Source organism: Numenius arquata, chromosome 12, assembly GCF_964106895.1.
Source record: "Numenius arquata chromosome 12, bNumArq3.hap1.1, whole genome shotgun sequence".
In the NCBI taxonomy this organism is placed as follows: domain Eukaryota; kingdom Metazoa; phylum Chordata; class Aves; order Charadriiformes; family Scolopacidae; genus Numenius; species Numenius arquata.
Genome location: NC_133587.1, coordinates 41,324,245 through 41,348,687, shown reverse-complemented (window position 1 = coordinate 41,348,687; position 24,443 = coordinate 41,324,245). Strand labels below are relative to the sequence as shown.

The window sequence follows — 24,443 nt, the reverse complement described above, 5'->3', positions numbered from 1 at the left end:
AAACACTCACTGTCTCCTACAAATTGTGCTTTGTATGTGGCAATGCAGAGAAGGTGGATTTTGGACTCTAGATTGTAAATGAATAATTCATTAGTAAAATAAACTTTGGGGTAAAGGGATCCTGGGGAAAATTATGAGCTTATTCCTCAGTGGACAATGTTAATAAAGTGATCTTAGTGGCCTTGATGGGTGCTGGGAGGAGGTGGACAAAACTGTGTTAGTTATCAGGAAAGGCTTGGTGTAAGCTAACACCGAGGGATGACTTAGCCTCTTGCAGTCATTCAGCTGGGAAGACAATTTCATGGAATCATGGAAAAAAACACAAAGGAATTTCAAGAGAACATCGAATCAATCTATACATCTGCTGTGAACAATTTATTAGTTATTTCCTACTGTCCACAAACTCTCATTTATTACCTGGCAAATTTTCATGTGTTTCAAAGGTTAAAAAAAAAAAAGAAAAAAAAATCAAGAAAGGACAAGGTTGGTTTTTTTTTTGGTATCATGTAAACAGTAGCCTGCACAGAGACTTTTCCCATTAAGAAGCACTAGATAATATTAATAACTATGTCAAAATAGTTAAGTCTGTAGAGTTTTAGAAACTCAGTATAAACGGAAATCAAAGTGAGGTTTTACACTTATGCTGGTCATACGGCTTTACCAAACAAAGAGAAAAGGAAAAGAGAAAATACTTTACCATCTTCAGAGATGATAAATCTGAACAGTGCAGGACACTTGACAAAGACAATTTCACCCACACTTGCAGGTTTCCAGCATGTAATATTGTCCCACATTCCCGGGCAACCTATGGAAGAAGAGGAGGAATAAAATACATAAGTGGTAGAAATCCATTCATTTCTTTATACAGTTATTGTGCTTTATAGTTGGTTCTTTCTTCTACCCATAAAAATGTGCTTGTTTATAATAATTAATAGTATCATTTTCTAATAAGACTTTCCTGGCATAAAATAACATTCATTCCTAGGAATAGCGTAAAATATGTAGTTATGTGACACAATACTGTGCAGACTCTACCCTGGCAGATGACGACACTTTTTAGTCCCAGTTAAATCACTCCAACATGCACCAGAAACAAATATTCCCTTGAGCATGAAATCTACCACCATGTAGCTATATTTTAGTATCATGTCACTGGCTTTCAGTACAGCTGAGCTAAATATTTAGGCATCTTTGATTTAAATTCTATAAATTTATGTTGGCTCTAATGCTTATCAAAGTTTGTGTACTGGCACATTTTGGAATTTGACCCTGGGAGATGACTGGAAACTGAAAAATAGATTCTGTTTCATCCTACAGCCAGTTTTGTGGATATGTGAGGGAAGCTCACCTCTTTCATGCTGTTCATGTTCTTAAAAAAATATTGGAAGTATAAATGTCTTTCCTCAGTAAGGAACTGTTGTAAAATCATTCATTATATTTGCTCTAGAGAATGTAAACTCACAGTGTCAAAAGGATCATTTTGACCTCTGATGATCTCTTGCATAAGCTAAAGACAGAATCAGGTCCTTAACAACTGTTCAGTAATTAGGCTTCAGGCAACAACCTTTGAATTAAAGATCTGAGTGGTAAAGAACAAACCTCCTCTTACAAGTGTGCAGAAAGAAGAGGTGATGGGATTCTGGGTGGGAGGTGTCTTCTCTTAGGATATCAAAAAAATTCAAGTCCCATGTGTTATTGTAAATCCAATCAAGGAGCCCAGCTCCTGCTTCTTTCTGATCACTGTCAGAGACATGGCAAACTGTGATTGACTTTCAAGAAGCAGCTACCTATGCATGACGTCTCCTGTAATTCTGTAAACCATCATCTTACTAGCTCATAAACCTAGAAGACTGTGTACAGAAAAACTCAGAGTAATCTCCCAAATTTCCTACTGATGTCTGAAAAAAATTACTTAGTGAAGGAATCTCAAATGGGGATCATCTATCTCAGCAGGAAAATAATGAAAAACTAAATCTAAATATCTCTACTGCTTATTTGCATTTGATGTTGAGATCAAACACATAATCTTATCAGCTGTTAAAAGCCCCAAGTTCCACAATTTTCTAAGTGGTTTTCTGTTGATATACCCCTTCTTTGACTATGTACCAGGAAAAATAAGATCTTTGGTAAAAGCAGATAATACTTCAAAGTGTCATACTTTCAGGCTGGCACAAGTACAATATAATAAGGTTTGGATGATCAACTTGTAAAAACAGTGTGGGTTTTATCATTTTTAGTGATAGCAGCAGATTTCCACCACTGGAGAATGTATGCTCACAGGGCTGGATTTAGTGTATTTTTTCCATCAGCTTCAGTGGCAGCAAATCAAGCCCTATGTTTTCTCACAAAAAATAAGCCAGTTACTACCACGTGTGCTGGATAGGGCAGGTCTGAGTGATGCAGCGTTTGAAGAATTAGGTGAGTGTCAAACAACATAGTTACAATGTTATAATGATGGCGTATGATAAGCAGTTGATAATCATTCTTCCAAATTAAAGGATGCAGCATCAGGTCACATCATGTAACTTAATAACCGTATAAAATCCTGATCCTATTAGCTAAAAATTCCTCAGCTTTGCCAGACCCACCAGAATACAATTTTACTGCAAAAAATGTTAGTTAAGTCATCATAGGAGCTGGGAAAAAAGGAATCCTTTACATTTCCCTCTCCTCTCTCTTTCTTCCACTCCTACCCCAGGTTGTTTCCTTTGCCAGATGGGGATCTCATTGTATGAATATTGTGATTCACTGGAACATCTCCAAAAGGTTTAAAGGCTGGGGTTTGAAAAGTTTTGTGATACAATCAGTGTACTAAAGATGGAAATCAAGATCACATTGAGGGCTATTAGATTTTATTGTCTTTGATAGCTAGTGTCTGTCCAGTCAGTAGGAACTGTATTTACCACGTAAATATGAAGATGTGTAGCAATAGGTTTATAGTTCACTGATGTATGGCACTGTATGAAAGTAAAGGATATGTAAATATCCATGGTAATGAGACATTTGCTTGCAAGAGGTGTTAGAGACAAAGTGGCTAATAAGACCTTCTGAGAACCACCTGCTAGCCTTGCTCCCTTAAATTAAATGAGTTTGGTAGGAATAGGGAAAGCCTTCTTATTTTTCTTATTACTTCAACGTCAGCTGTCTTCTAAACACTGTCATAGCAATAGATACTGCAAACCAGCCCAGAAAAAAGCAAGGAAATCCTCATACTGCAGAAAAAGTGTAGACACAGAATAAATATTTCCTAGCACTGTGTTTCAAATTCAGTTATACCAGGTGGTGTTTTGGGGTTTTTTTTTTGTGTGTGTGTGTGGTAACACCACGCAAAACTAAAAAATAGCCCCATTTTAAAAGACATTATAAGTTCATTGTGCTAGAAAGTACTGATGTGATGACATCGGAAAATAGGGGTAGGGAAGAAGAGAGTCAAGTAATTTGCCTGAATTATTGAATTAGGTGCGTGATGGAGATTGGAAAGAATTCATAATCAATGAGAATGTTGTCTGCTCCTGCCTGGAAAAGCATACTTGAAACAAACAATTTATAAGAGCAAAGAAAAGAATGAAAAAAATAATTAAATGTACTAAAGACCAGCATGGAAAACACCCTTACATTTGTAAACCATGATACAGCCAGCAACTCCTGCTGGGTGAAATCTGCCCACGGAAATCAATGTGACTTGAGTGTGAAACTGCACAGTGGGGTTCCCTCTGGCACTAATGGTATGTCTCCTTTGCCATGTGATGTAGGGATGCCCAAGCTAGCTTTGGAAGAGGTAACTCAGACACTGCAAGCAGCAAGGTGCAGCTTCTAGTGGGCAAAATTTCCTAGTTCTTCGCATGTTAGAAATCAGTAATAACAACAGATAGTTTTAAAGAATAAAATTTTATGTGGGCCAGAGTGAAAATGATTGTTGGACCCAATGATCTTAAAGGTCCCTTCCAACTTAGACAATTCTATGATTCAGTTCTATGAAAAGTAATGGTCTTGAAAACAGGGAACATTATGGAAAGCACAAACTCTGCCTTGCCTTCCCTTCCCACGTCTGCACTGCAACCTGCAGACTGAAATTCATGTTTGGTAAACTTTGTGGGATTCATCTCACTTAACATACATGGTGTAAATCTTGGTATCTCATCTTGGGTAACTACTTATGCCCTCTTCATAGCATGGGCACAAGTGCACTTCATCTTATTCAGCTAGTCACCTCCTCGCCGATGGGGTGGATGACCCTTTGGGTGCCCCTATCCCTTGTCACTGACTTTTGAGGAAACACGAAACAGTCATTCAACTATAAAATTAGTCAGGATTGGTTCAGATGGCTGACTTACCCTTTTACCCTTATTCAGCTAAGTGAAGTTTCCTCCATAGTTCATGGAGAGAGGCTTTCCAGACAGTGATAACCCTTTTTTAAGGTGGTGGTGGTGAATCACACTGTGTGCTTCTATCTCTCCACTGAGTACTCTCAGTAGAGCAAGGCTAAGAACTAGCTTAGCCTACACAGCTGCCTATTCAATGACTGAAGCCTGTATTCCCCATAGGGTCTATGTGGTCTTTTGGAGCAGACGTGAACCAACTCTGCCCTCTGGGTGGAGGGCTGACCAGTGGCTGTGTAGCATCCTTTAGCCACTTTCCAGTCCTGAGCAAAAGATTCCAGCTGAAAGCTGGGACATGTTACTGTGAATGATGCCAACATAGCCGTGAAGCTCCTGAGTAATTCAAACCACCAGGAAAACACAGTGGCTGCCTATGAAAAGCCATATGATCAAGTCCTACATCTCTGCCTCAAGCTTTTTCCTGTAAAAGTTTTAGACTGCAAGCTCTGTGTGGCAGGATCCACCTTGTGTTGTTCTTGTGAAATGTACTGCAAAACAAAAAGAAGAGTCCTGATTTCACCTGAATCCACAATATGGATTTGATATTAATTTCATATGAAGCCCATGACACGTAAGTTTAAATTCAATATTGTTGAAGCTGAGGAGGTTGCCTCATATATCTAAGGATGGATCTGACTTGGCATCCACTGAAAAAGTACTGCTCTTTCAGACAAAGGCCAAATTTTATATCAAGGAAGAAGCCATGGGTATTTACCATTGCAGACTATCCTGATGCAATTTAAAAATTATATCTAGCACTAAAACCATTCTAGTCATCCTCCCTCTGTGGAGTTTCACACAAGCTTTACTCCCATCCTTTGCTTCAAATTAAGGCACTCAGAGCAAAACATTTTCTCTCTAACCTGATACCCCTGGCAGCTGAAATGTTCCCTTTTTACCTCAAATGTTTGGACAAGCATCAAGAGGAAAAAAAAAAAAAAACCAAACAAAAACCCCACCAAAGTAAACCATGCTGGCAGAATAACAGCGATCAAGAGCTCTTCTGAAACTGCTTACAGTCCCTTATCTTCCTTTTCCTCCTCTGTCTAGGGCTGTCTTGAGACACCCAGTTTTGATAACGGCTAGATATAAAACCAGACTTTTGGCAGCCCCATAGCTGAAATTCACCAAGTTCAAGGAATGGACCTTAGTTTAAATCCACTGTGAATAGAGCCTGTTATCTTCCACCAACAGAGAGTCACTATGTCACCAGGACTATGTACAAGTTGTTCTTCTTCTATAGACTTGTGTCCTATTTTCTCACGGTGCCTCTACTACAATACTCTCATTTACACTCTCTATATTTAAAAACTCTCAACAGTACCCACAACAACCTCCCATGTCTTTATCCTGTCCCTATCGCAACATGACTTCTTCTCATGTCTGCTAACTTTTTGGCAGGAGAAGGTGCAAAAGCAGAGACATGTTTTTCAGATGGCAAGACCCTGTGTACTAATTCACTGCTCACTCATTCAATTCTCTTAATAAAGTGGATAAGTCCTTCCTGTCCTCCTCTGCATGAAAATAATTATTTTAACATCTTTCTTGTACCCAGCATACCGTTTTCACAAAACATATAGGATTTTGCAGCTTTAAGACCAGTGTACCTCTGTCAAATGTTGCTGACTTTACTCAGTGATCTCAAAATTATTGTGTGAAGTAGGGGAAGTGAAAAAAGGAATGACAGGACAATGGACAAAGGGATTTATGGAGTCATACATATACAAAAGAGAATAGACAAGAATTTGCATAAAATCTTGGGAAAATAAAGAAAAAATGTAAATACATAATCATTAGACCTGTATTTTTCATGTATGGAAATAAAAGCTTGAGATGAATCTCCATCCTTTTGGCTTACAGCACTCAGTTTGATTTTCAGTTCCTCTCCTCATTTATTACTTTAAAATATCACCTTCAAGGTCATATTGCCTTCAGGAGAGTAATATCAAAGGAAACGTATTGTTATAAGCCAGCATATTAAACTGAATTATGCAATGCACAAAAACTTTAAAAGGGCGTACTACATATAAAGCCTTTCAGAGGGAGGGGGAATATGAGATGGGTGCTCTCTATTCATTCATAAAGCCAGCTAAATACAAAACAAATAAGGGTGTAAGCAAGGCCTGGGTATGGGGCCTAGGTTTTCAAAAGTATTTGACATTTCAAAGTAAGGAGCTCCTATAAGATACCTTATTACAGAAATGGTGGTTCTGTAGGTGTTTTGAGTTAGGCAGCAAACTTATAACACTGTCAGACTCAATGGTCTCTTTTGAAAGTCCAGGCCATAAAAGAGTAGAAAAGAAATATCAACTGAAATTCCAGAGTAAATCATAAAAGGGGAAAAAAAAAAAACAACCAACAAACAACAACAAAAACACAAAAGCACAAAGGGGGAAAAAAACCTCTAAAGGAAGACATTCTGTATTGGAAAAGAGAATACTTGTTCATTCACACAGAAAAAGAAAAGTTATTCTTTCCTTGAAATGTCTTATATACAAAGCAGGCATCAAAGTACAAGGGGAAGCCGAGCAGAAAAAAAAAAAAAAAGAGATGTTTTTTCCTTCCCAGTTCCGCTCCTGACTAATTTTGGAATTATTTAAACAACGTCTATTTATTCTTTCAGCATATGTAATCCACACAAGCTATCACACAAGAATTTGTTCCTTTACACAAAATTTTGTTACTGCTGCACCAAGACGTACCTTGCATTGTCTAACGTGGTATTCATTCACCTTAAGACTATAAATATTATAAACGTAAATCTGAGCTAAAGTTCTTCTACATTTCTTTTAGAGTGCTTGAAGAAAACAGGCATCTCCAGAGGGAACTGCTAGAGGGTTTCTAAGATAAATTAACCTCTGTAGATGCGTATTTTCTTCCACTGATTAGGAAAAGGCACCAAGAGCAAACCTAATTTTAGGCTTAAACCAGACAGAATTAGAGCAGAGGAATTCCACTTGTATAGTCCAAGAGACTCGGCTAGGGCTGTACGTGAAGAAAAATAAACTGCGGTCAAACTTACCAGAAGTTGGCCCACCTTAATATTTTCCATTCCCTTTCTCTAAATAACTGCCGCCTCTGCTACAAAGTTATGCAATGCTATATTATGACTATTTAGAATCCATTGTTTATGTCATGATAATTATATAAACTATGATAGTATTTTCTACTGTACACGTCATTATCAGCAAAGTGAGTTGTTTTATGGGATGACGTTTTCAGAGATCTAAGATGTACTAAGTGCAGCACTGTTTTCAAAGAACTATTAAAAATATCACCTTAATTTATGAAAGAGAAAATTGGAAAAAATTATTTGAGATATTTCACTTCTTATGTACCAAGTTAATGTTATATCATATTAAAAAGTAAAAATCAAAGAGATAGAAACAGTGTTTTTTCTTTGATTGGAATTACAGGTTTTATAGCACAACAACAGAAAAAGATGAGCTGAAGATAGCAGGCTTTAGTCTCAATAAATTAAGAGCATATGCTTTACATTTGCCAAACATAAATTGTATATTTTAGAACTGGGAGCTAGTCTTTTTTTATCAGAGTTCAACAGAGAGGATTTCAGCTGGTTTGGATGTTCTGCATCACTCCAACACCTTGATTCACCTTCTGACCACCTTAGGACTGAGCTCCTCAAATTATAAATTAGAATTCTATCCTTATTCCTACCATTTTGGTGAGGGAAAAACTAGATACAAATACACACACAAGTCACTGTTTGACCATGATCTGTCTCAGAGGTGAGAAGAGAATGATGATGATCTCATTTGTGCAAAACTTCAACCATTAGGACTACTCTTCTCAAGAACGTGAGGGGTTCCTGTCTACGTCTCTTGTGACACACACCTCAAAAGGAAAGGTTAATACCAAAGTATTAATTTTCTCCTTGAACATTTTATACATGGCAAAGATCAGCCTTCAAATAACAGGAGCTATTCTCTATAATTAGGGAGGTGTAAACCTTTTTTCTTCTTCTAAAGCTATTTAATTTTTTACAATCACAGGATATTTATTCTAAGCTCACCCTTATTGCTCTTCTTGCATTTTACCTGCCAAGAAAACCTCATCCAAGAAAATCTCCAGAATCCTTTAAGTGTTGCCAACCAATTAGCCTGAGGTGAGCTTTGGAGAGTTTTAAAGGGAAACTTCAGTTTGGCAAAATCTTTGGAACATTTCTTTGTCTAATTATACAGAAAAATAAAAAGGCAATAATCTGGAAAATTGAGGTAGTTGTTTTGGGTTCTTTTTTAAACTTGCTTTAAATATAATAAAAAAGATTGATTATTTGCCTGTGAGAAAGTCACCACTTTGCTGTTCTGGAGGCAGAGAGGCTCTGTGAAATTACTCAAAAAATTGGGAGATTTTATTCCAACACGGCTGGAGGACAGAATGACACTTACAAGCTGCCAGAACCTGAGCCTGTGCCAAGCTCACCAGCTGAGGATAATCTGGCATCACTCAGGACATGGGTTATATGAGATCATGGGGTACTGCTGGAGGCAGCCTTGCCTGGCAGCAGCTGGTACCCCTCACTTCTTCTATTGCCAGTGGCAGCCGAAATGATTGTTACTGCTCTACCCCCCCACCACATCATTCTGACTCACTTCCTTTCCTTCTTAGGAGAGGAAGGGATCATGCACTTTTCTTTATCAACTCTATCTTCCATTAATTCTCCAAGCTGAGAAAGAGGGGGAAAGGGAGGTTGTTCCACCAGTGCCTAGCAGGCTTTTCATACGTCACAATGCTACAAATTTTAATCCTTAAATGACTGAGCTCATTTCTGGGAAGAGCATGATAAAAATACCAGCTGAAGCTTGCAGAGTTAGAGAAGAAAGCAACAAAGCAAAAACCAGAAGGGTATGTTTCTCTTCCACAAAGCCTTACCTTCCTCTGTCAGATCCTACCCTTATGGATCCTCCCCTTCAAAGGCACAACCCACCCATAAAAAGGGATTGACTAAGGACGGGTGGGTGGAGCACTATCAGCTGTGTCTTATCTTTTTGAGTAGTTTCAATTAACAATATTAACTAAGCCTACAATTGGCTAGGGTAATAGAGGATCTGGATAGAAATAAATACATATTTTATATTTATATATACACAATATATAAGTTATTATATATAGGATTTTTTTCCCTACAAGTATTAATGTGCCTCACAGTGAGCACTGGCTTTCAACTAGGGCTGTGGGTAAGGAATCTTTCCAAACTCTATAGCTGAGCAGTTCATTGCCACTTTTGCCACCCATGAAGAGTAATGATATTTGGCCCATTATGAGTTTTATGGGCCTGTGAAGAAGACATCTGTAAAGATCACTAGGACAACTAGTTGCCATGGATACAGAGAAAGCAGAAATTTTTTCAGCATGTATTTTTGGTGGTTTGGAGCCTGCATTCCTTTGAAAATGGAGAGAGGATTTAGTTGCATGGAAGAAGATTTAGTAGCAGGTCTTTCAAACATTAAGTTTCCCAGTAATAAATTCAGGGCTTCAAATCTGTTCTATCACTAAAGAAAAAAATGATAACATATTCCTTTGATTTGTTAGTTTCTAACTAATCTCACAACAGCACTGAAGTGAGACTGAAATTGGACACAAACCTTGAAACAGTCTCTGGGTATGGGGTTACACTTCGATCTTAAAAAAATCCCAACGTAGTAGAACCAGATTTTCAATGGCATTTATTCAGGCAAAGCCTGAGGTCAGCAGTTGCCTTGTCAATAACATTTGTCAGGAATTTTGACTTGTTTCTCAAAGGATAAATAGATCAAAGAAAACAGACATGTTAAACAACTTTGACATTGAAAATAGCAACTGACCACAAATCTATATGACTGGTAATTTCAGAACTTATATGAAATTCTGTTACACATATATTAAGTTCCCTCAAAGGAATTCACAGATGATCATTATTTAAGTTTCATGGTAGCTCTAGGGATAAAAAGGTTTTCTGTTCTTTTTACAGCTGGAAAACAAAACAAAAAAAAAAAAATACTGATATTGAAAGTTAAACACTCTCCAGACCAAAAGTTGTAATAAAGCTCAGAAGCAAGCCAACCCTTCATATTCAGACTCCTCTCCTCCCCACTTTCTTGCTTTTTTATTTTTTATAAATAGTTATCTCTGTGAAAAAGGCACGTCTGTAGTAGAAGACAACTTATAACAGGTCTTGGACCAAATTAATTTCTGATGTAACCCCGGTGACGCCAATGTGGATACTCTTGAGAGGCATTTATTCCTTGTTTACTCCTTCAAATCTGAGAATGAGAAATGACTGAATTAAATAACTTAATTTCTTCCAGCGTGCAAATTCCATAATCTCTCCTGGATATTGTTCTAGTGGTGAGTCAAGCAATTCTTTATTAGAGCCCATGGGACCTTATGATCTAGTGGAGGAAACGAAGGAAATAAATACATTATAAAAAGCCAGTTCATATTCTGTTAAGAGGCATGTTAACACGTTGCATTTCATACTCATGAACAGGAAGGCAGAAGCTGTATTTTCTTCAAGCTTTTCAAGTAACTGAAAAAGAAATCTTGAAGCCAAGGTGTGATTCAATAACTATATCAGAGTTTAATAGAACATGTCTCCTGTTTCATACTGAACTTCTCTCACTGCCTGCAATGTATTCAGAGAGTAGAAAAAATAACACCAAAAATTAAATGCAATCCAGCCTTACAAGGATTTGAAAACACCTGGAAAATTTTGGTCAGTATGAAAGAGACTAAAGGAAATGATATTGCTATTCAGTAAGTTCCCAGCTACTAGATGCCTTCCTGACAAAAGTAAAGATATATAAAGATGTATGACTTGATCTGGGTGGGTTACAATCTGAAGTCAGTGAAAAGGTAATGTGAGGGGTATCAATAGATTAAAGGGGAGGTATAGTGCATGATGAAGAAGGAAAAAGGAGATGCCAGTGAAACATGGAGACTCTCATGATTATTCCCCTGGTGATGAACGGTTGATGCTTTCCCCCCTATGGGGGAAGAAATGGGAAGTAGTCATTAAAGAGTGCTGAGGCTGCCATCACCACTTGATGAGTTATGGTAGAGGACCAGTAACATCAGAAACATATACAGATATGTATGAAACCTCCAACACTGCTAGCTTAGTCACTACTTCCATAAAAGCCATTAGAGTACTCATTGCAGGAAGTGGTATTTTGGGAAGAATGTGGGTTTTAACCATATTTGGGAAAAAAGTGTCTGCAGATCCTCATTTTCCTTTTGTTTATTCCTGTAAATGAGGAGTTAATTCCAACAAAGTCAATGAGTTTCTGCATATATAAAGCTGCTATAGGTCAGAGACTAATTGGCTTAGAGAATTTAAAGATGGGTTAAAAAAGAAATATGAAAATTAATTAGGTATATTATTCTTTCTCCCTCTCCTCACTAGAAAGGGCTAAAAACCTAGTAGGAAGAGAAATTGTTCTGTGGTGTTGCTCACAAATATGTGTGGGCAGGTAATTACACTGCCATCGAAAGTAATAACTAACTATGAAAATTTGCACACATATAATCAATATTCTTTTACTGGTCATATTTATTGGAATGTGGAATAATTATGGAAAAACAGAAAATAAGCCTGAAGGGACCTGTGGAGGTCATAGAGATTATCCCTTGCACACAGGCAAAATAAACCATAACTAAAATATCTAAAAGGAAGTTTGGGAGTTCTCATTGTCTGTGACATTCTTATTAGCAGGAGAAAGGATGAGGAAAGTACATTGCAGAGTACAATTCTGCATACTTAATTTATAGAGTAAAGGTCCAGAAACTTCTTTATGTTTAAATAATTTGATATTTTTTTACTTTCAGGGACTGTGACAGCATCAGCATCATATTTAAAATGGTAACAAATTGCTTCATGGTACTCTGAGAGCAAACAGATGTCATACTCAGCAGATATAAAATTAACCCATAGTGCAAAACCCAGCTAGATGCAGAAGTTATTTATAGGTATAGGTATGTATTTATACAGGTATAGGGAATAGGTATATATTTACATATATCCTCAATTAGATTACTCTGTCCATAGATTAGCTTTTTAGGGTACATGTAGAAGAAAAATTAGAAAGCACACAAAAAATGCTCTATGTGTAACCCAAGCAAGAAATCTTACTGATGTTAACAGGAATGATCAGCTGTTGTAATCATACTGTTTGAACTTTTTTTTCATTGGTTCTCAATCCAGAAGAATAATGGGAAAAAAATCAGTGATTCCGGTATATCCTGTATGAAGACAATTATGAAATAGTTCTACTGACTGGGAGTACTGTATTTAATTTTGTTCTAGCTTATTCAATTACTGTAATAATGGGTTCTGTTTTAAGTAGTTTGCAGGTTAGCAGAGAAGGGGTAGAATTATATTAGTCATTTGGCTGTATGACCAAAAACCTGGAGTAGATTCAAGTACTTTCATGTCTTGGGAACAAAGACAAGACATGTTCTCAAAATGTATACAACAGTCCTTCAGTGCATTTTAATTAATTGTTTGTGGTCATTATTTCAATTGGGCTCCGCTCCTGTTACAAGGTTTGGGCATACTCTTGTTATACACTCTAATAATTATTTTTCTCTTCTAAAGCATTTCATTGTGCATTGACTTCTATTTCCAGTATCTTTTTTCACACAGGTCCCAGTTAGTCACTCAATTATGGATTATTCTAACCCTGCCTTTTGTTTTGGTTGTGATTTCTAGTTGCATTGTTTCACTTTGCTTCCTTTGATTTGTTTTTCTGTAAAGGAAACAAACCAATCGATTCTAGCAACTGTGTGAGCATGAAATGTATGGCTTGATTATCAAAAGTGCAAGCTGCTGGGGAAAGGCAGTCCTTCAGGAAGTCTGAAATGGCTTTTAGGGTAATTAGAAAGGCAAGGAAAAGGATCAATAAGAGGAGGACCTCCAGGTGCTTGTCCACAAGACTCAACTATCTGCTCTTGAAGGGTGAAAGTTGCACCATCAAACTTCAGATATATGCCTTACCCACCAAAGCTAGTTGAGTAAGATTTCCACTTGGTTTACTAAAAAAAACAAAAACCAAAAACCAAAAGCAAACCAGAACAAACAAACAAACAAAAAAACCCAACCAAAAAACTACCAACAGAGAATAAGATAGCATATGTGAATTATGGAGAAAGAAAGAAAGAGGAAATCCTGGGCTGGGAAGTGAAATATGCAGCTAAACTCTTCGAGATTATAGACATACCTTGAGCGGGACACAGCTTGCGTATTAAGACACCTTAATTTAAGCATTTTAATGTGAAAACTGAACGTAAATCTCAGTATCTACCAATTGTACAAGGAGTCTTGGGAGACTAGCTACTAATACTAATAATGGTGATGATGATGAGGAGGATAATAATAATAAAAATATATGTCTAACATCTAGTGATGTAATTGTTCCCTAAGAAGGCCGTTTTTCCCTAAATACAGTTCTCTTTTCTGAAACTCGTATTGAAAATGCCTTTGAGTTCCATGGGCATTGAGGCTGGAGGGAGGCAGCAGCAGAACCACACCAAGGGCAAGAGCTGTTCCTTGTGCTGAGGGCGGGATGCTCCCACCGCCAGCTGGGTGCTTCCTGCACTTCTTTCAGTAAAAGGTGTATTTAGTTTATAAATTATCAAAATCTTAAAAGTATGGTTTGTTAGTGGTCTTTTCAGAAAAAAAGCCGGTGGCAGCTATAAATATATTATTAGCTAGGAGATGAGTCTGTTTGGATATTTCGGTATGGCTTGAGGCTCAAAACTACGCGTTGAAAACCAAACTGCCTCTAAACTACGTTTACAGTGTGGTGGAAAAGGCAAGTAATTACTTTGATTCATCTGTAAATCATTTATAAGACACTATGTATTCATCGAGCTGTCAAAATCATGAGTCTTCATGGCATCCAGGAGCAAAATTCAGAAATGAAAAGAGGAAGAAAACATTTATTTTAACTACAATCAATCTGAAGTATGGATAGCAAGATTTCTAAATTCTATTCCTTTCCAACTATCTTGCAGGAATAATGTATATATTTGAAACAATAAACAAAACCAAAATCTGGCTTAGAATTGGCCTCTAACATTCAGTGTTCTCTTAGATATGAAACAAGAAAAAAACAGATCACGCATCAGTAGGAGAAAAGGTGTACAAACCTACTTCTGAAGTATCTGAAATTAACAAATTATCTTAAAATATATATCAAAAACAGGCTGGTCAAATCAACTTTTTTTATCCTTTTTAATGTCTTTTTTATTTATTTATTTATTTATTTATTTTTATTTCTATGGAGGAGCCTACATGTCCACTTTAAGCAAACATTCTTTCAGCCAGCAAACGTGAGATTAGATTTCAACGTGTTATTGCTTAAGTATCACTTCATCACAGAATTACCTATTTCTGTGATGAAATTCATTTTAGAAAATGAAATCTCAAGCTGGGAAGCATATAGCACAGTCCAGGATCATTTCTTTCTAGTGATAGGACAAGGGGTAACAGTTTTAAACTGAACTAGAGGAGATTTAGATTAGAACAGGTTGCCCAGAGAAGTTGTGGAGGCCCCATCCCTGGAGGTGTTCAAAGCCAGTTTGGATGGGGCTTTAAGCAACCTGGTCTAATAGGAGGTGTCCCTGCCCATGGGAGGGGGGTTAGAACTAGATGATCTTTAAGGTCCCTTCCAACCTAAACTTTTCTATGATTCTATGACGTCTTTTACAAAAAGCTGTAAAACCGCATGAAATTGAGATATCTTTTCCTTTTTTTTTAATTATTCCTTCTATTTCACGGGAGGAATTTCGGGAACGCATTGCATATCTTCTTTTCCTCCCTTTTGCCAGGAGCAAATTACCATGCACATTCTGAGTCAGCAGTGCTGGCTAGCAGCTCACAGGGAAAGCCAAGGATCTCCCTTTCCCCACCCTCATCCTCCCTTACCCAGAAACTAAGGGCAATGAATATTGGACACGCAGTTCCTGCTGCCTTGCTTTTCCAGTGATGGAAGAATCCATAAAGTTCACCAGATACTGTGGTGTTGTCTCCACTTTCTAAACCTCTTCAGCATCCTGCAGAGGAGGTTGAGATCTGATCCATTGTAATCTCCAACAAAAGAAAGGGCATAATTTAAGTGTCTAATGAAGTAGAAATATGAAGAACTTTGTTGAAAAAAAATAGGGCTTAGTAAGGTCTCAGGTAGTCAATATTTAAGATGTTATTATGTATGTAAGTTACTTTGCACTTTTACTTTTGAAGGTAAGTAAAACTAAATTATCTCATTTTTGCCATGGTGAGAGGAGTACATACAGACATTTTTCTACCACTTAGCAAACCAAGTAGTTAATAACTTGTTATAGTACTGTAACTTGCTCGTCTGTCTGAAGATGACTTAACTTACTGTTCTTCAGTTTTATTTTGCTGAGGAAAAATCAATATGCACAATCTGTCAGGAGTCCAAATTATTACACTTATTCAATTGCATATATTATTGAGTAAGCAGTTTCCTGTAATGAAGTTCTTGGCTTAAGTTTGTAAGGTATATTAAGAAGTAGTGGATGTAACTCAGAATAAGCTGAAACAAACAATGAAATTGTATAGTTGGGCAATTTTAGTCATTGGCCACCTGTGTGAGGGTATCTATGCTTGGTGAAGTCTCATAAGAAAAAACATTTCACACTAAAGAACAGACTGAGAAGACTATCTTCAGTCTTTGGTGTGACAACACTTGATCCATGACTAGAGCTTTCCAAGTGATCTAAGAATACACACAGATACCAAAAGGAGTGATTCTAAATAACAAAATGTCATATGTCAGAATGTTCCTCCAGAAACTAATACACTGGTGAAAAGGAAGTTATTCTTAAGAGTGTACAGAAAATCTTCCAATTGAAGTTATTAACGGAAAGCCATTGGAATTGGTTATAACCCTTTCTTGTTCCCATCATATTTACTGTTCTCCCGCTAATGGTCTAAGTACAGGCAACCATTGCCATTAACAAAGCAAGCGATAACTGGCAAATGTGCTTGCCAGAGTGGGATCCAACTGACCAGTTGCCAACATCTACATTTCAATAGTCCTCAAAATGTTTGTAGTAATATATAGGAATAGGCAATTCTAGACAACAACGTCTCTCATCTGAAAGCAGACATTTGAAAAAGGTCTGATGAGTCATTCCCTCAAAAAGCCAACTTTTGTCCATTGACTGTGAAGGCAGCTTCAGGACAATAGCTGAGATAAAAATATCTGTGGCATAGAAATCTGAGGTTCCATGAGGAAAACTCCATACTGTCTTTATGCAACCTCCCCCTGACCTGATATTGTTCTCATCTTCATATCAAGGTACAGAAGAATAACCAAGGAAGTTCAAACAATGCCACCTTCAAAGTAAGCTCACAAAAGTCCCATTATATCCCCAAAAATAAAGTCCAACCAGCTCACTTCCTGGGCTGTGCCACTGCCAAACCTGTTAAATCTACCTTTAATGAGAGACTGAATGAAGGATTGAGTAGAAACAAGGCAGAAATGGAAGGACGCTACATGATACTGGATGACTGTCATTGCTGTCTAATGTAAATTACAGACTGGGTGACCACAGTCTCCGTGGGTAAGTAACAGTGGGAATCTGGTCATGCTTCTCTGCAGCAGATCCCAGGCTGGAACACTGTTTTCAGCTTACACTTCTATTGGAAAATCTTTGTACGTTCCACAAGTTCATAGCCCTGTCAGCTGAGGAAAAAACAGTCCCACACACTGTGTCTCTTCCAGTGTCTCTACTCCCTTTTGTGCTTCTTCCCAACACAGAGCCAGAAGAAGTAACAAGGATCATGATTGGCATTACTGGTAACAAGAAACATCATTATGTATGGGGAGCTATTGTGGGATAGAATGGGAATTGGCAGATATATTACAAATCCTTCATCGTATCAGGCTGAAAAAACATATCCTTAACACAAACAAGAATCCTACTTTCAATCTGTATTGGTAGAACCTATTATATTCACTGGCCGTACTTTATTAATTCATTAGCAACTGAAGTCCAAACCTGAGGAATTATAGAAAGAACCAACATTTGTATTTTGTCTTCATCAACTATTAGCATATTTACCAGTATCTTTTACATCCGTCTAGGTTTTTATAAGCTGAAGCAAAGATCATAAATTATTGGTGTCTTGTCCTTTCCTTGCCTTTGTGTAATTCGTCTGATACAACCGAACTCTGTGAATGTGTACAGTAATCCTGTAGCTTCTCTACTAAAAACAACCAAACATGTCTCTGTTAGTCAGTGCTCAGAATATTTAACGTTAGCAGTTTTCTTTTCTCCATCTCTACAACCAGTGCCAAAATATAGGCATTTTTTCACAGTTTGATTAACATCCTTCAGCAAACAAACCATCCTTTATATTTTTAGAGGGCTCTCTTAGGAAACTTGACTGGTTCTCTGCCTATTTCTGTCCATCACAATTCATAGAAACATAGAATGGTTTGGGTTGGAAAGGACCTTTACAGCCATCTAGTCCACCCCCCCTGCAGTGAGCAGACACACCTTCAACTAGATCAGGTTGCTCAGAGACCCGTCTAACCTGACCTTGAATGTTTCCAGGGATGAGGCATCTACCACCTCTCTGGGCAACCTGGGCCAGTGTTTCAATCACCCTGGTTCAGTAAATCCTTTAAGTTAAGATTAAGAAACCTAAATATATATGTCTGAATGGAAACAGAGGAGGGTTCAGCTGCCTCAGTGCTTGTCACTAGGGCCACCTGACCTCCTGCTTCTACTCCAATATTGTTACTCCTATAAGTCTGTGCCACATCCTCCAGCCTTGCGTGGGTGTCTCATGTACCTGAGGCATCTCAAATGGCACTGGATATCTGTCTCTATACAATAAAGCCCTTTCCCCAGTGTTTCAGCTTCCACTATAATCCACGAAGTCAATATTTTTACTCATACCATGACAATAATTCCAGTAATAAAATCTGCACTCAGAAGTCTTCTGTTTTTCATCATTGATTATTGAGGGAGTCTGGGTGACTTAGATTGAACATGTAATTTTTAGGTAGATACATCAGGTATTTCCACTGTGAGGATTTAATTTATTTTCATAAAATTTTTAATGCAATCTGAGATGCTTCAGGTGATCAAGTTGCTAGTCCAGATAGACACAGACCTTCTGTAGGCCCCATGTCAGAATGCCTTGATACCCTAATGAGACATTTGCTATTTATGTGCACCTGAATCTGCTCCTAAAAATCTCCAAAGTAATTCCCTAGTTCTCTTGCTTCAGAAACTTATTGGACACTAGAATGCAATTTACATTCAAAGTTCATTTAGGATTTCCCTGAAATTTAGTCACTGCCAGTGCAGAGAAATTCAAAGTCAATCAGTTCTGTCTTAATCTATGCTTCATTGCTAGAAATAAAGATCCTAGAAACCAGCCAACTGTGCCATTGATTCCAGCAAGAATCGAATTCGCTCTCTAACTGCTGTGTTTTTCTCAGCAAGACTAACAATCTAAAGATGCAATAAAGACACTTTCATCAGAAAATACAGCAGACAGCCACAGAATATGCCTTGGGAATAGGAACAAAAGAACATTTGCACAGAATTCTCTTTTAAAAGAATATTCAGTTGTCTGACACCCGACTCACTCATTTTACAGAAATATGTTTTTAGGACCTTCATGAGAACAGAGTTTGCATGCAAGGAAAGACTTTAATTCAGCACTGAAATGTATCCAGTTCTGCTGAAGACTGAAGAGACTGCAGGAGCTACCTGATGGGATAGAGTACAAGCACACAATTTAAAAGGAGCTGCAAAGATCTGAGGAAAATCATACTAAAATCATAGATGGTCACTTAGTTATAATTCAGATGACATGTTAATAGTCTTTTGGGGATTTTTTTCTGCCACTGTACTATAGACATTAAAAAGCTAAATGTCACAGTCTCCAGCTGTCCATGACTCTGCAGATAACGACAGATCACAACAGCACAGGAAAGACCATCACTCATTTTATTGCCTAAGTTTTACTGCTATTCATTGTTCATTTTTTAACTGCGGTGTCCTGGTATATCGTGCACACAATTACATGTGATGCTCGTAATTGCAGCTTGGAGCAAAATGAATGAAAATAATCCCCCTGCCCAACAGGTAAAATCCATTGCAAATGCATCTACTACACTTTACATTTGAAAATGATCATTAAAAAAAAAATAAATCAAAAAACCTGAAAGCGAGTAAACAAGTATATGGGGCAAACCCCCATTTACCAATAGCCTCTGCATATACTATAAAGAAGGTGTCCCTATTTACTCTAGATCATCTTTTCACTGCACACAGCAAAAGGTAAGACTGAGATTCTTGATACTATTTAACTCTGTACAAAAAAAAAAAGAGAGGTGGTGTGGTTTTAATGAATACCTGTCACCATAGAAACAAGGAACTCACAAGTGGAACTGTGTAAATAATTGATATTTTGTTTCAGTGGTTAAACAAAAAAAAAGGGAAGAAAAAAACCCCTTTTCTGTTCAATTAGGTAAGGTTTTGTCCTTCTTTTTTGACTGATAAAATACAGAGAGAGAGGCAGATAGGAATTTTTATTTTTAGCTTTTTGTTTTTAATTTTAATATTTTTAAATTTTTAACCCTTATGAAACTTAGTTAGCAATAATTCTTATTTAATTAGTAATGCTTCTGAAACAAGTTCTGTTGTGGAATGTCAATACATTTTTATTTTCCAAATTTGTTAATGGTTAATATATTTCAGCCTAAATTATTTTAAAAAGCTAACCTGAACCTGCATTTTTCAGTTACTAGACTTCTTGCAGAAAAATACTTTTGTTGAGTCCTGCTCCCAGAAACTTATCTTACCTGAGTCAGTATCTTACCCAGGTGCCTGGAAAAATTCCATTCCACCTTTTATTTTCTTTCAACTTGTGCTCCTCGGTTATTAGAGAAGGACTTCCTGGCAATTCTGGAGGTTACAAAAGCAGTAGCTTTGAGAGAAGTAGGTAGGAGTTATTACAATGAATACACTATGGGATGGGAATAGTAGCTCATACACACGCTTTGCAGTTAATGCTGTTTTCAGGCTGTAGGTGTTAAATTCCAGTAGTTTTCCTTCCCTTCGTTTCCCATCTGAATGGAAGTCCAGCAAATGCTGAGACGATGACTAAATTTAGATTTATCAGCAGGGCTTGCAAAGGAGGCAGTCCTCATTTAAACCACCAAAACACTGCTGAATGTGTTGGCAGAATGTGTTCATGCGGCCCGATCAGATAATAGAAATTTCTGCTCCGTTACAGCAATTTTTGCATCTTTTCTCTGAGTCATCTTAACTGACCGTTCCCAGGCTGATGATCCTCTCACCTAAGTTTTAACTACCTTGGAGAATCCATATAGCTTAACTTGCTCTCCACCTTCCCTCTTCAGTTAGTAGAGAGAAAATGGCCATTCTAGAGAACAATTTATTCCACAAATGTCAAGAGCCCACAAGAGTTTGAAAGGAATAGCTGTAAGGATGGACCCACAGCTCTTCAGTAGCTACTTAGACTTAGTTTAGACCAGACAATTGAGGTGTTACTAAAATCAAGCGAGATAAATCACATCCCTGGAGACAAAACAGTAAGTAAGAACTAGCAGGATTCGGGGTTAAGACCCTTAGGACAGAGACTAATGTATTTATATCTATCATATGTGCTGTAGAAAATCCATGGTAGAATACTGCTCTGGTACTGCATGATGCACCTACGGCCCTACACAACTCCAATTTGCCATGGCTTAGTGCTATACAGTGGGTGGTACATGGCACTGGAGAGAAAGGGATAGTATGTTAGAGAAAAATTTACTTGACACTGAGACATATGGGATTACCAAAGACCCTGTGATCCCTAATGAAGAGTGGTACAGAGATCCCCAGTCTAATGGCAACCCAGCTAGATCTGGAAGCAAATGTTGTAGGATTGCACAAGCACAGAACTGACTTGCAGCATATTATTTCTACTCCCAGGACCAATGTCTCAGCTGAGAGTTACAATGCCAAATAAATATCCCTGCTCAACTGGCATTAATATATGCATCTTCATATTATGTCTAGGGTAAAACGTGGATTGGTTTTTAATCCCTGTTACAAGGAATCCTTCACCAGTAAAATTATTGTTAATATATTATTTGTCTTCCCAGGCAGACCATATATTTAAGTATAGCTTGGCTAGGGATCCTCCCCTACCTAGGGATGAGGAAGAAATATGTTAGAGGCTTTTCCTAGAAATAGGAACATACCAGTGGTTCTCTCATTGGAGGTGTGTTCCATATATAGTTGTCATTAGCAAGAATCTTTTCTGTAGATCGTTCCAAAGCAGTTTGTCTATGACACAGCACCTTTTCTTTCCTTTGCCCAGCTGATCCTGAACCTTTTCAATGACAATGCACTTCCAGGCTTTCAACTTCACTAATGTGGCTGAATTTACAGTAGGCTCCCAACATCCCTTTTGAGAACAATATTCTTTACAGAACCCGCAGCTTATTTTATGCCTGGATTGTGAAGGTTTTTTTCATTCCTGTACCACTACATTAACATCCATAGAACTCATACCACCTAACTTCAGACCTCCATAATGATTGCTTTAATAGGCAATGGAGAGAAATGGGCACTTGTCATACAATCTTCTCAACATCAGATGGATATCTAAAATAGGGCAAGTTAAATTCTGTAAGTACTTGTGAGTGTAAGTGACTTCTAAGTACTTATTTTGATCTATTCACTATAAAAGTCTAAATAACTAGCATTAATAAAGACCTCTCTTTTCTCTACAACCATATTTAGGTGACATGAATCCATCCATTGTATCTGATGAATAGACTTCTAAAAAGTGTGTTGATAAACTCAGAGACATTCAGCAAAGAGCTAAAGAATGAATCAGTGCTTGGAAAACAGAGATTAGTGAAGCTCTTTTTCTTGCATTTGCCTGAGAAAGAGTAAAGCTGGATCACCTCTTTGGTACCGAGTGTTGCACAGTTGTCTTGTTCAGCTAGAGACCTCTAGAGTATAGATGTCTGAAATGAGCACAGATCCTAACCCTTGTAGCACATGGTCCCCAATTTCTACCTTGAAATTCTTGCTTGTTTTTACCATCTCTAACCTGAGGTTAGTAGAGGACTTTTTATGCAATGTCACACAGATAAATCCATCAGCACAAAAAAAGCATCTTTGACCAAAGACAGATGTATTCAGGCAGATAAAACCTATCTAAGCACCCTGGCTCAAATAGGAGCCAAGTAGAAAACATTTAGGTGCAGAGACATATGCTTAACTATACCCTCCCAACTCTAGGAATTCAATAGCTTTTAAAAGCTGAGTGTGAGAACAGTAGTCCTAGTTCTATTGTTCTTGTGCACAGCTGCATCAATAAGGGAGACACATGCACACATACACAGGCACACGATGAAGTAATGTCTTCCCAGTGGTGCCAAGGGAAATAAAAACAGATAATTAAAAGTCTCTGAAAGAACAGGAGGTTGATGAGACACCCAATAAAAATCTAAACCTGAAAAAAACCTGCTCCATCATTGTATGAAGATGGAAACATTTTTCAAGGTTTACTGTGATTTTCCTTTTGCATTACCACTATTACCTTCTAATTACCACCTCCTACCCCTTTGGCACCCTTACCAGTTTCTTTCCTGTTGATTTACAGGGCAACTTGCTGATAACTTGCTCTTAACAAAAATTATTGTAGCCATTGCATTCCTGAAAATACTTATTTAATTTGCTTGACTTGCCTAGCAATGCTACTGCCCTTCAATGTTTTTCAGAAGAAGAACAGGAGGAATGGGACTAGCTAACTAGGACTACAAGTTGCAAATTAATTTGACAGTGAGTCATGAACCACATAATCGCCAATGAGTCCTCATCAATTCTATTTTTATTCAAATTCTTATGCTGTGTCCACTATTATCATATGTTGACTTGTTCCAGATCAGAGCATTTTAGGCACTATAAACATTAAATCAGAGGCCCAAATCTGAGGATCACTCAAGGAACTCCCCTATCATTTGAGATAGCGCCACAATCAGGGACAAATCCAGAATATCAAGTTCCAACAGTGGAAAGAAAGCCAGATAACAGGCTGGTAAAAGTCTGTCATGCCAATCTACAGCCAGAGAAGTGTTCTGCATTTCATTACCAGGGGTCTTCATGGGGTTTCTCCAAGTGGCATATTTCCTGGCTGCAATCTTGTGTCCCCATGGACACTATCAGATGCAACTGGACAGTAGATCCCAGATCAAGCCAGACAAGTGTGTAAGACCCTTGGAGTTACAACTAGGTGACCTGCCTGAAAGTAGAAGACAGCTGGGAGATTCTCTCTGTCAGTGCCTACATGTGGCAAGTGTGAATGTGCAGGCTGCTGAACACCTGCCTGTATTTTGAGGTCACCACTCAAGGAAGCATTGATTGAAAAACTTGCTCACACAAGTATAAGTAGATCTACTACAGTGAAGTACGTGAATGGTGTAAAGAAGATGCCTACATATCAAAACATCCCATAGTAAAAATAATGGTCCAGATTTTTTGGGTAATCCAGACATCCAGCATGACCTAGTCAATATAATAGAGCCAGGTCATAAGGTAGGATAAAATGTCTGATAAAATGTAGACAACTACAGTGTAAATATATATAGCTCAGACGGTCACTCTTACTTCCATATATTTCCAGAGACAAAAAAAGGAATCATCTAATCTACTTTGAGGATGAAATGAATTATGTCTCAGAATCTGCTTATTAGAAATTCAGAGCTACAAAATGAGCAAGGTGACTTGCTCATTTGTAGTGTAGATGTATTTGCAGGCACCAACATTTAATTAGATGAATCCCATGCTAAGTGTACATGACCCAGGAAACTGTCATTCAGCATCTGAGTAACTCCTGTGCCATTCTTTCCTAGCCGCAGGGTTGGGAACAGGTCAACAGAGTCTCAATGGGAAAAAATAAAATGAAAAAGGGTGCATACAGCTCATCAGTGAGCTTTATCAATTCTTACCAGGCAGAAAGTCTCTTGAGGACTGCTGACAGCTAGAAGA

The 24,443-nt window shown here is 37.7% G+C and overlaps 1 protein-coding gene across 1 annotated transcript in view; it reads right to left on the bottom strand.

Annotated features, from left to right (window-relative positions):
* ADCYAP1R1 (ADCYAP receptor type I) overlaps positions 1-24,443 on the bottom strand; it is an 87,600-nt gene that overhangs the window by 52,874 nt on the left and 10,283 nt on the right. Inside the window, exon 3 of the mRNA XM_074157644.1 lies at positions 698-805. Within this exon, the coding sequence (XP_074013745.1) occupies positions 698-805 (108 nt within the window). The remainder of the gene's footprint in view (positions 1-697; positions 806-24,443) is intronic.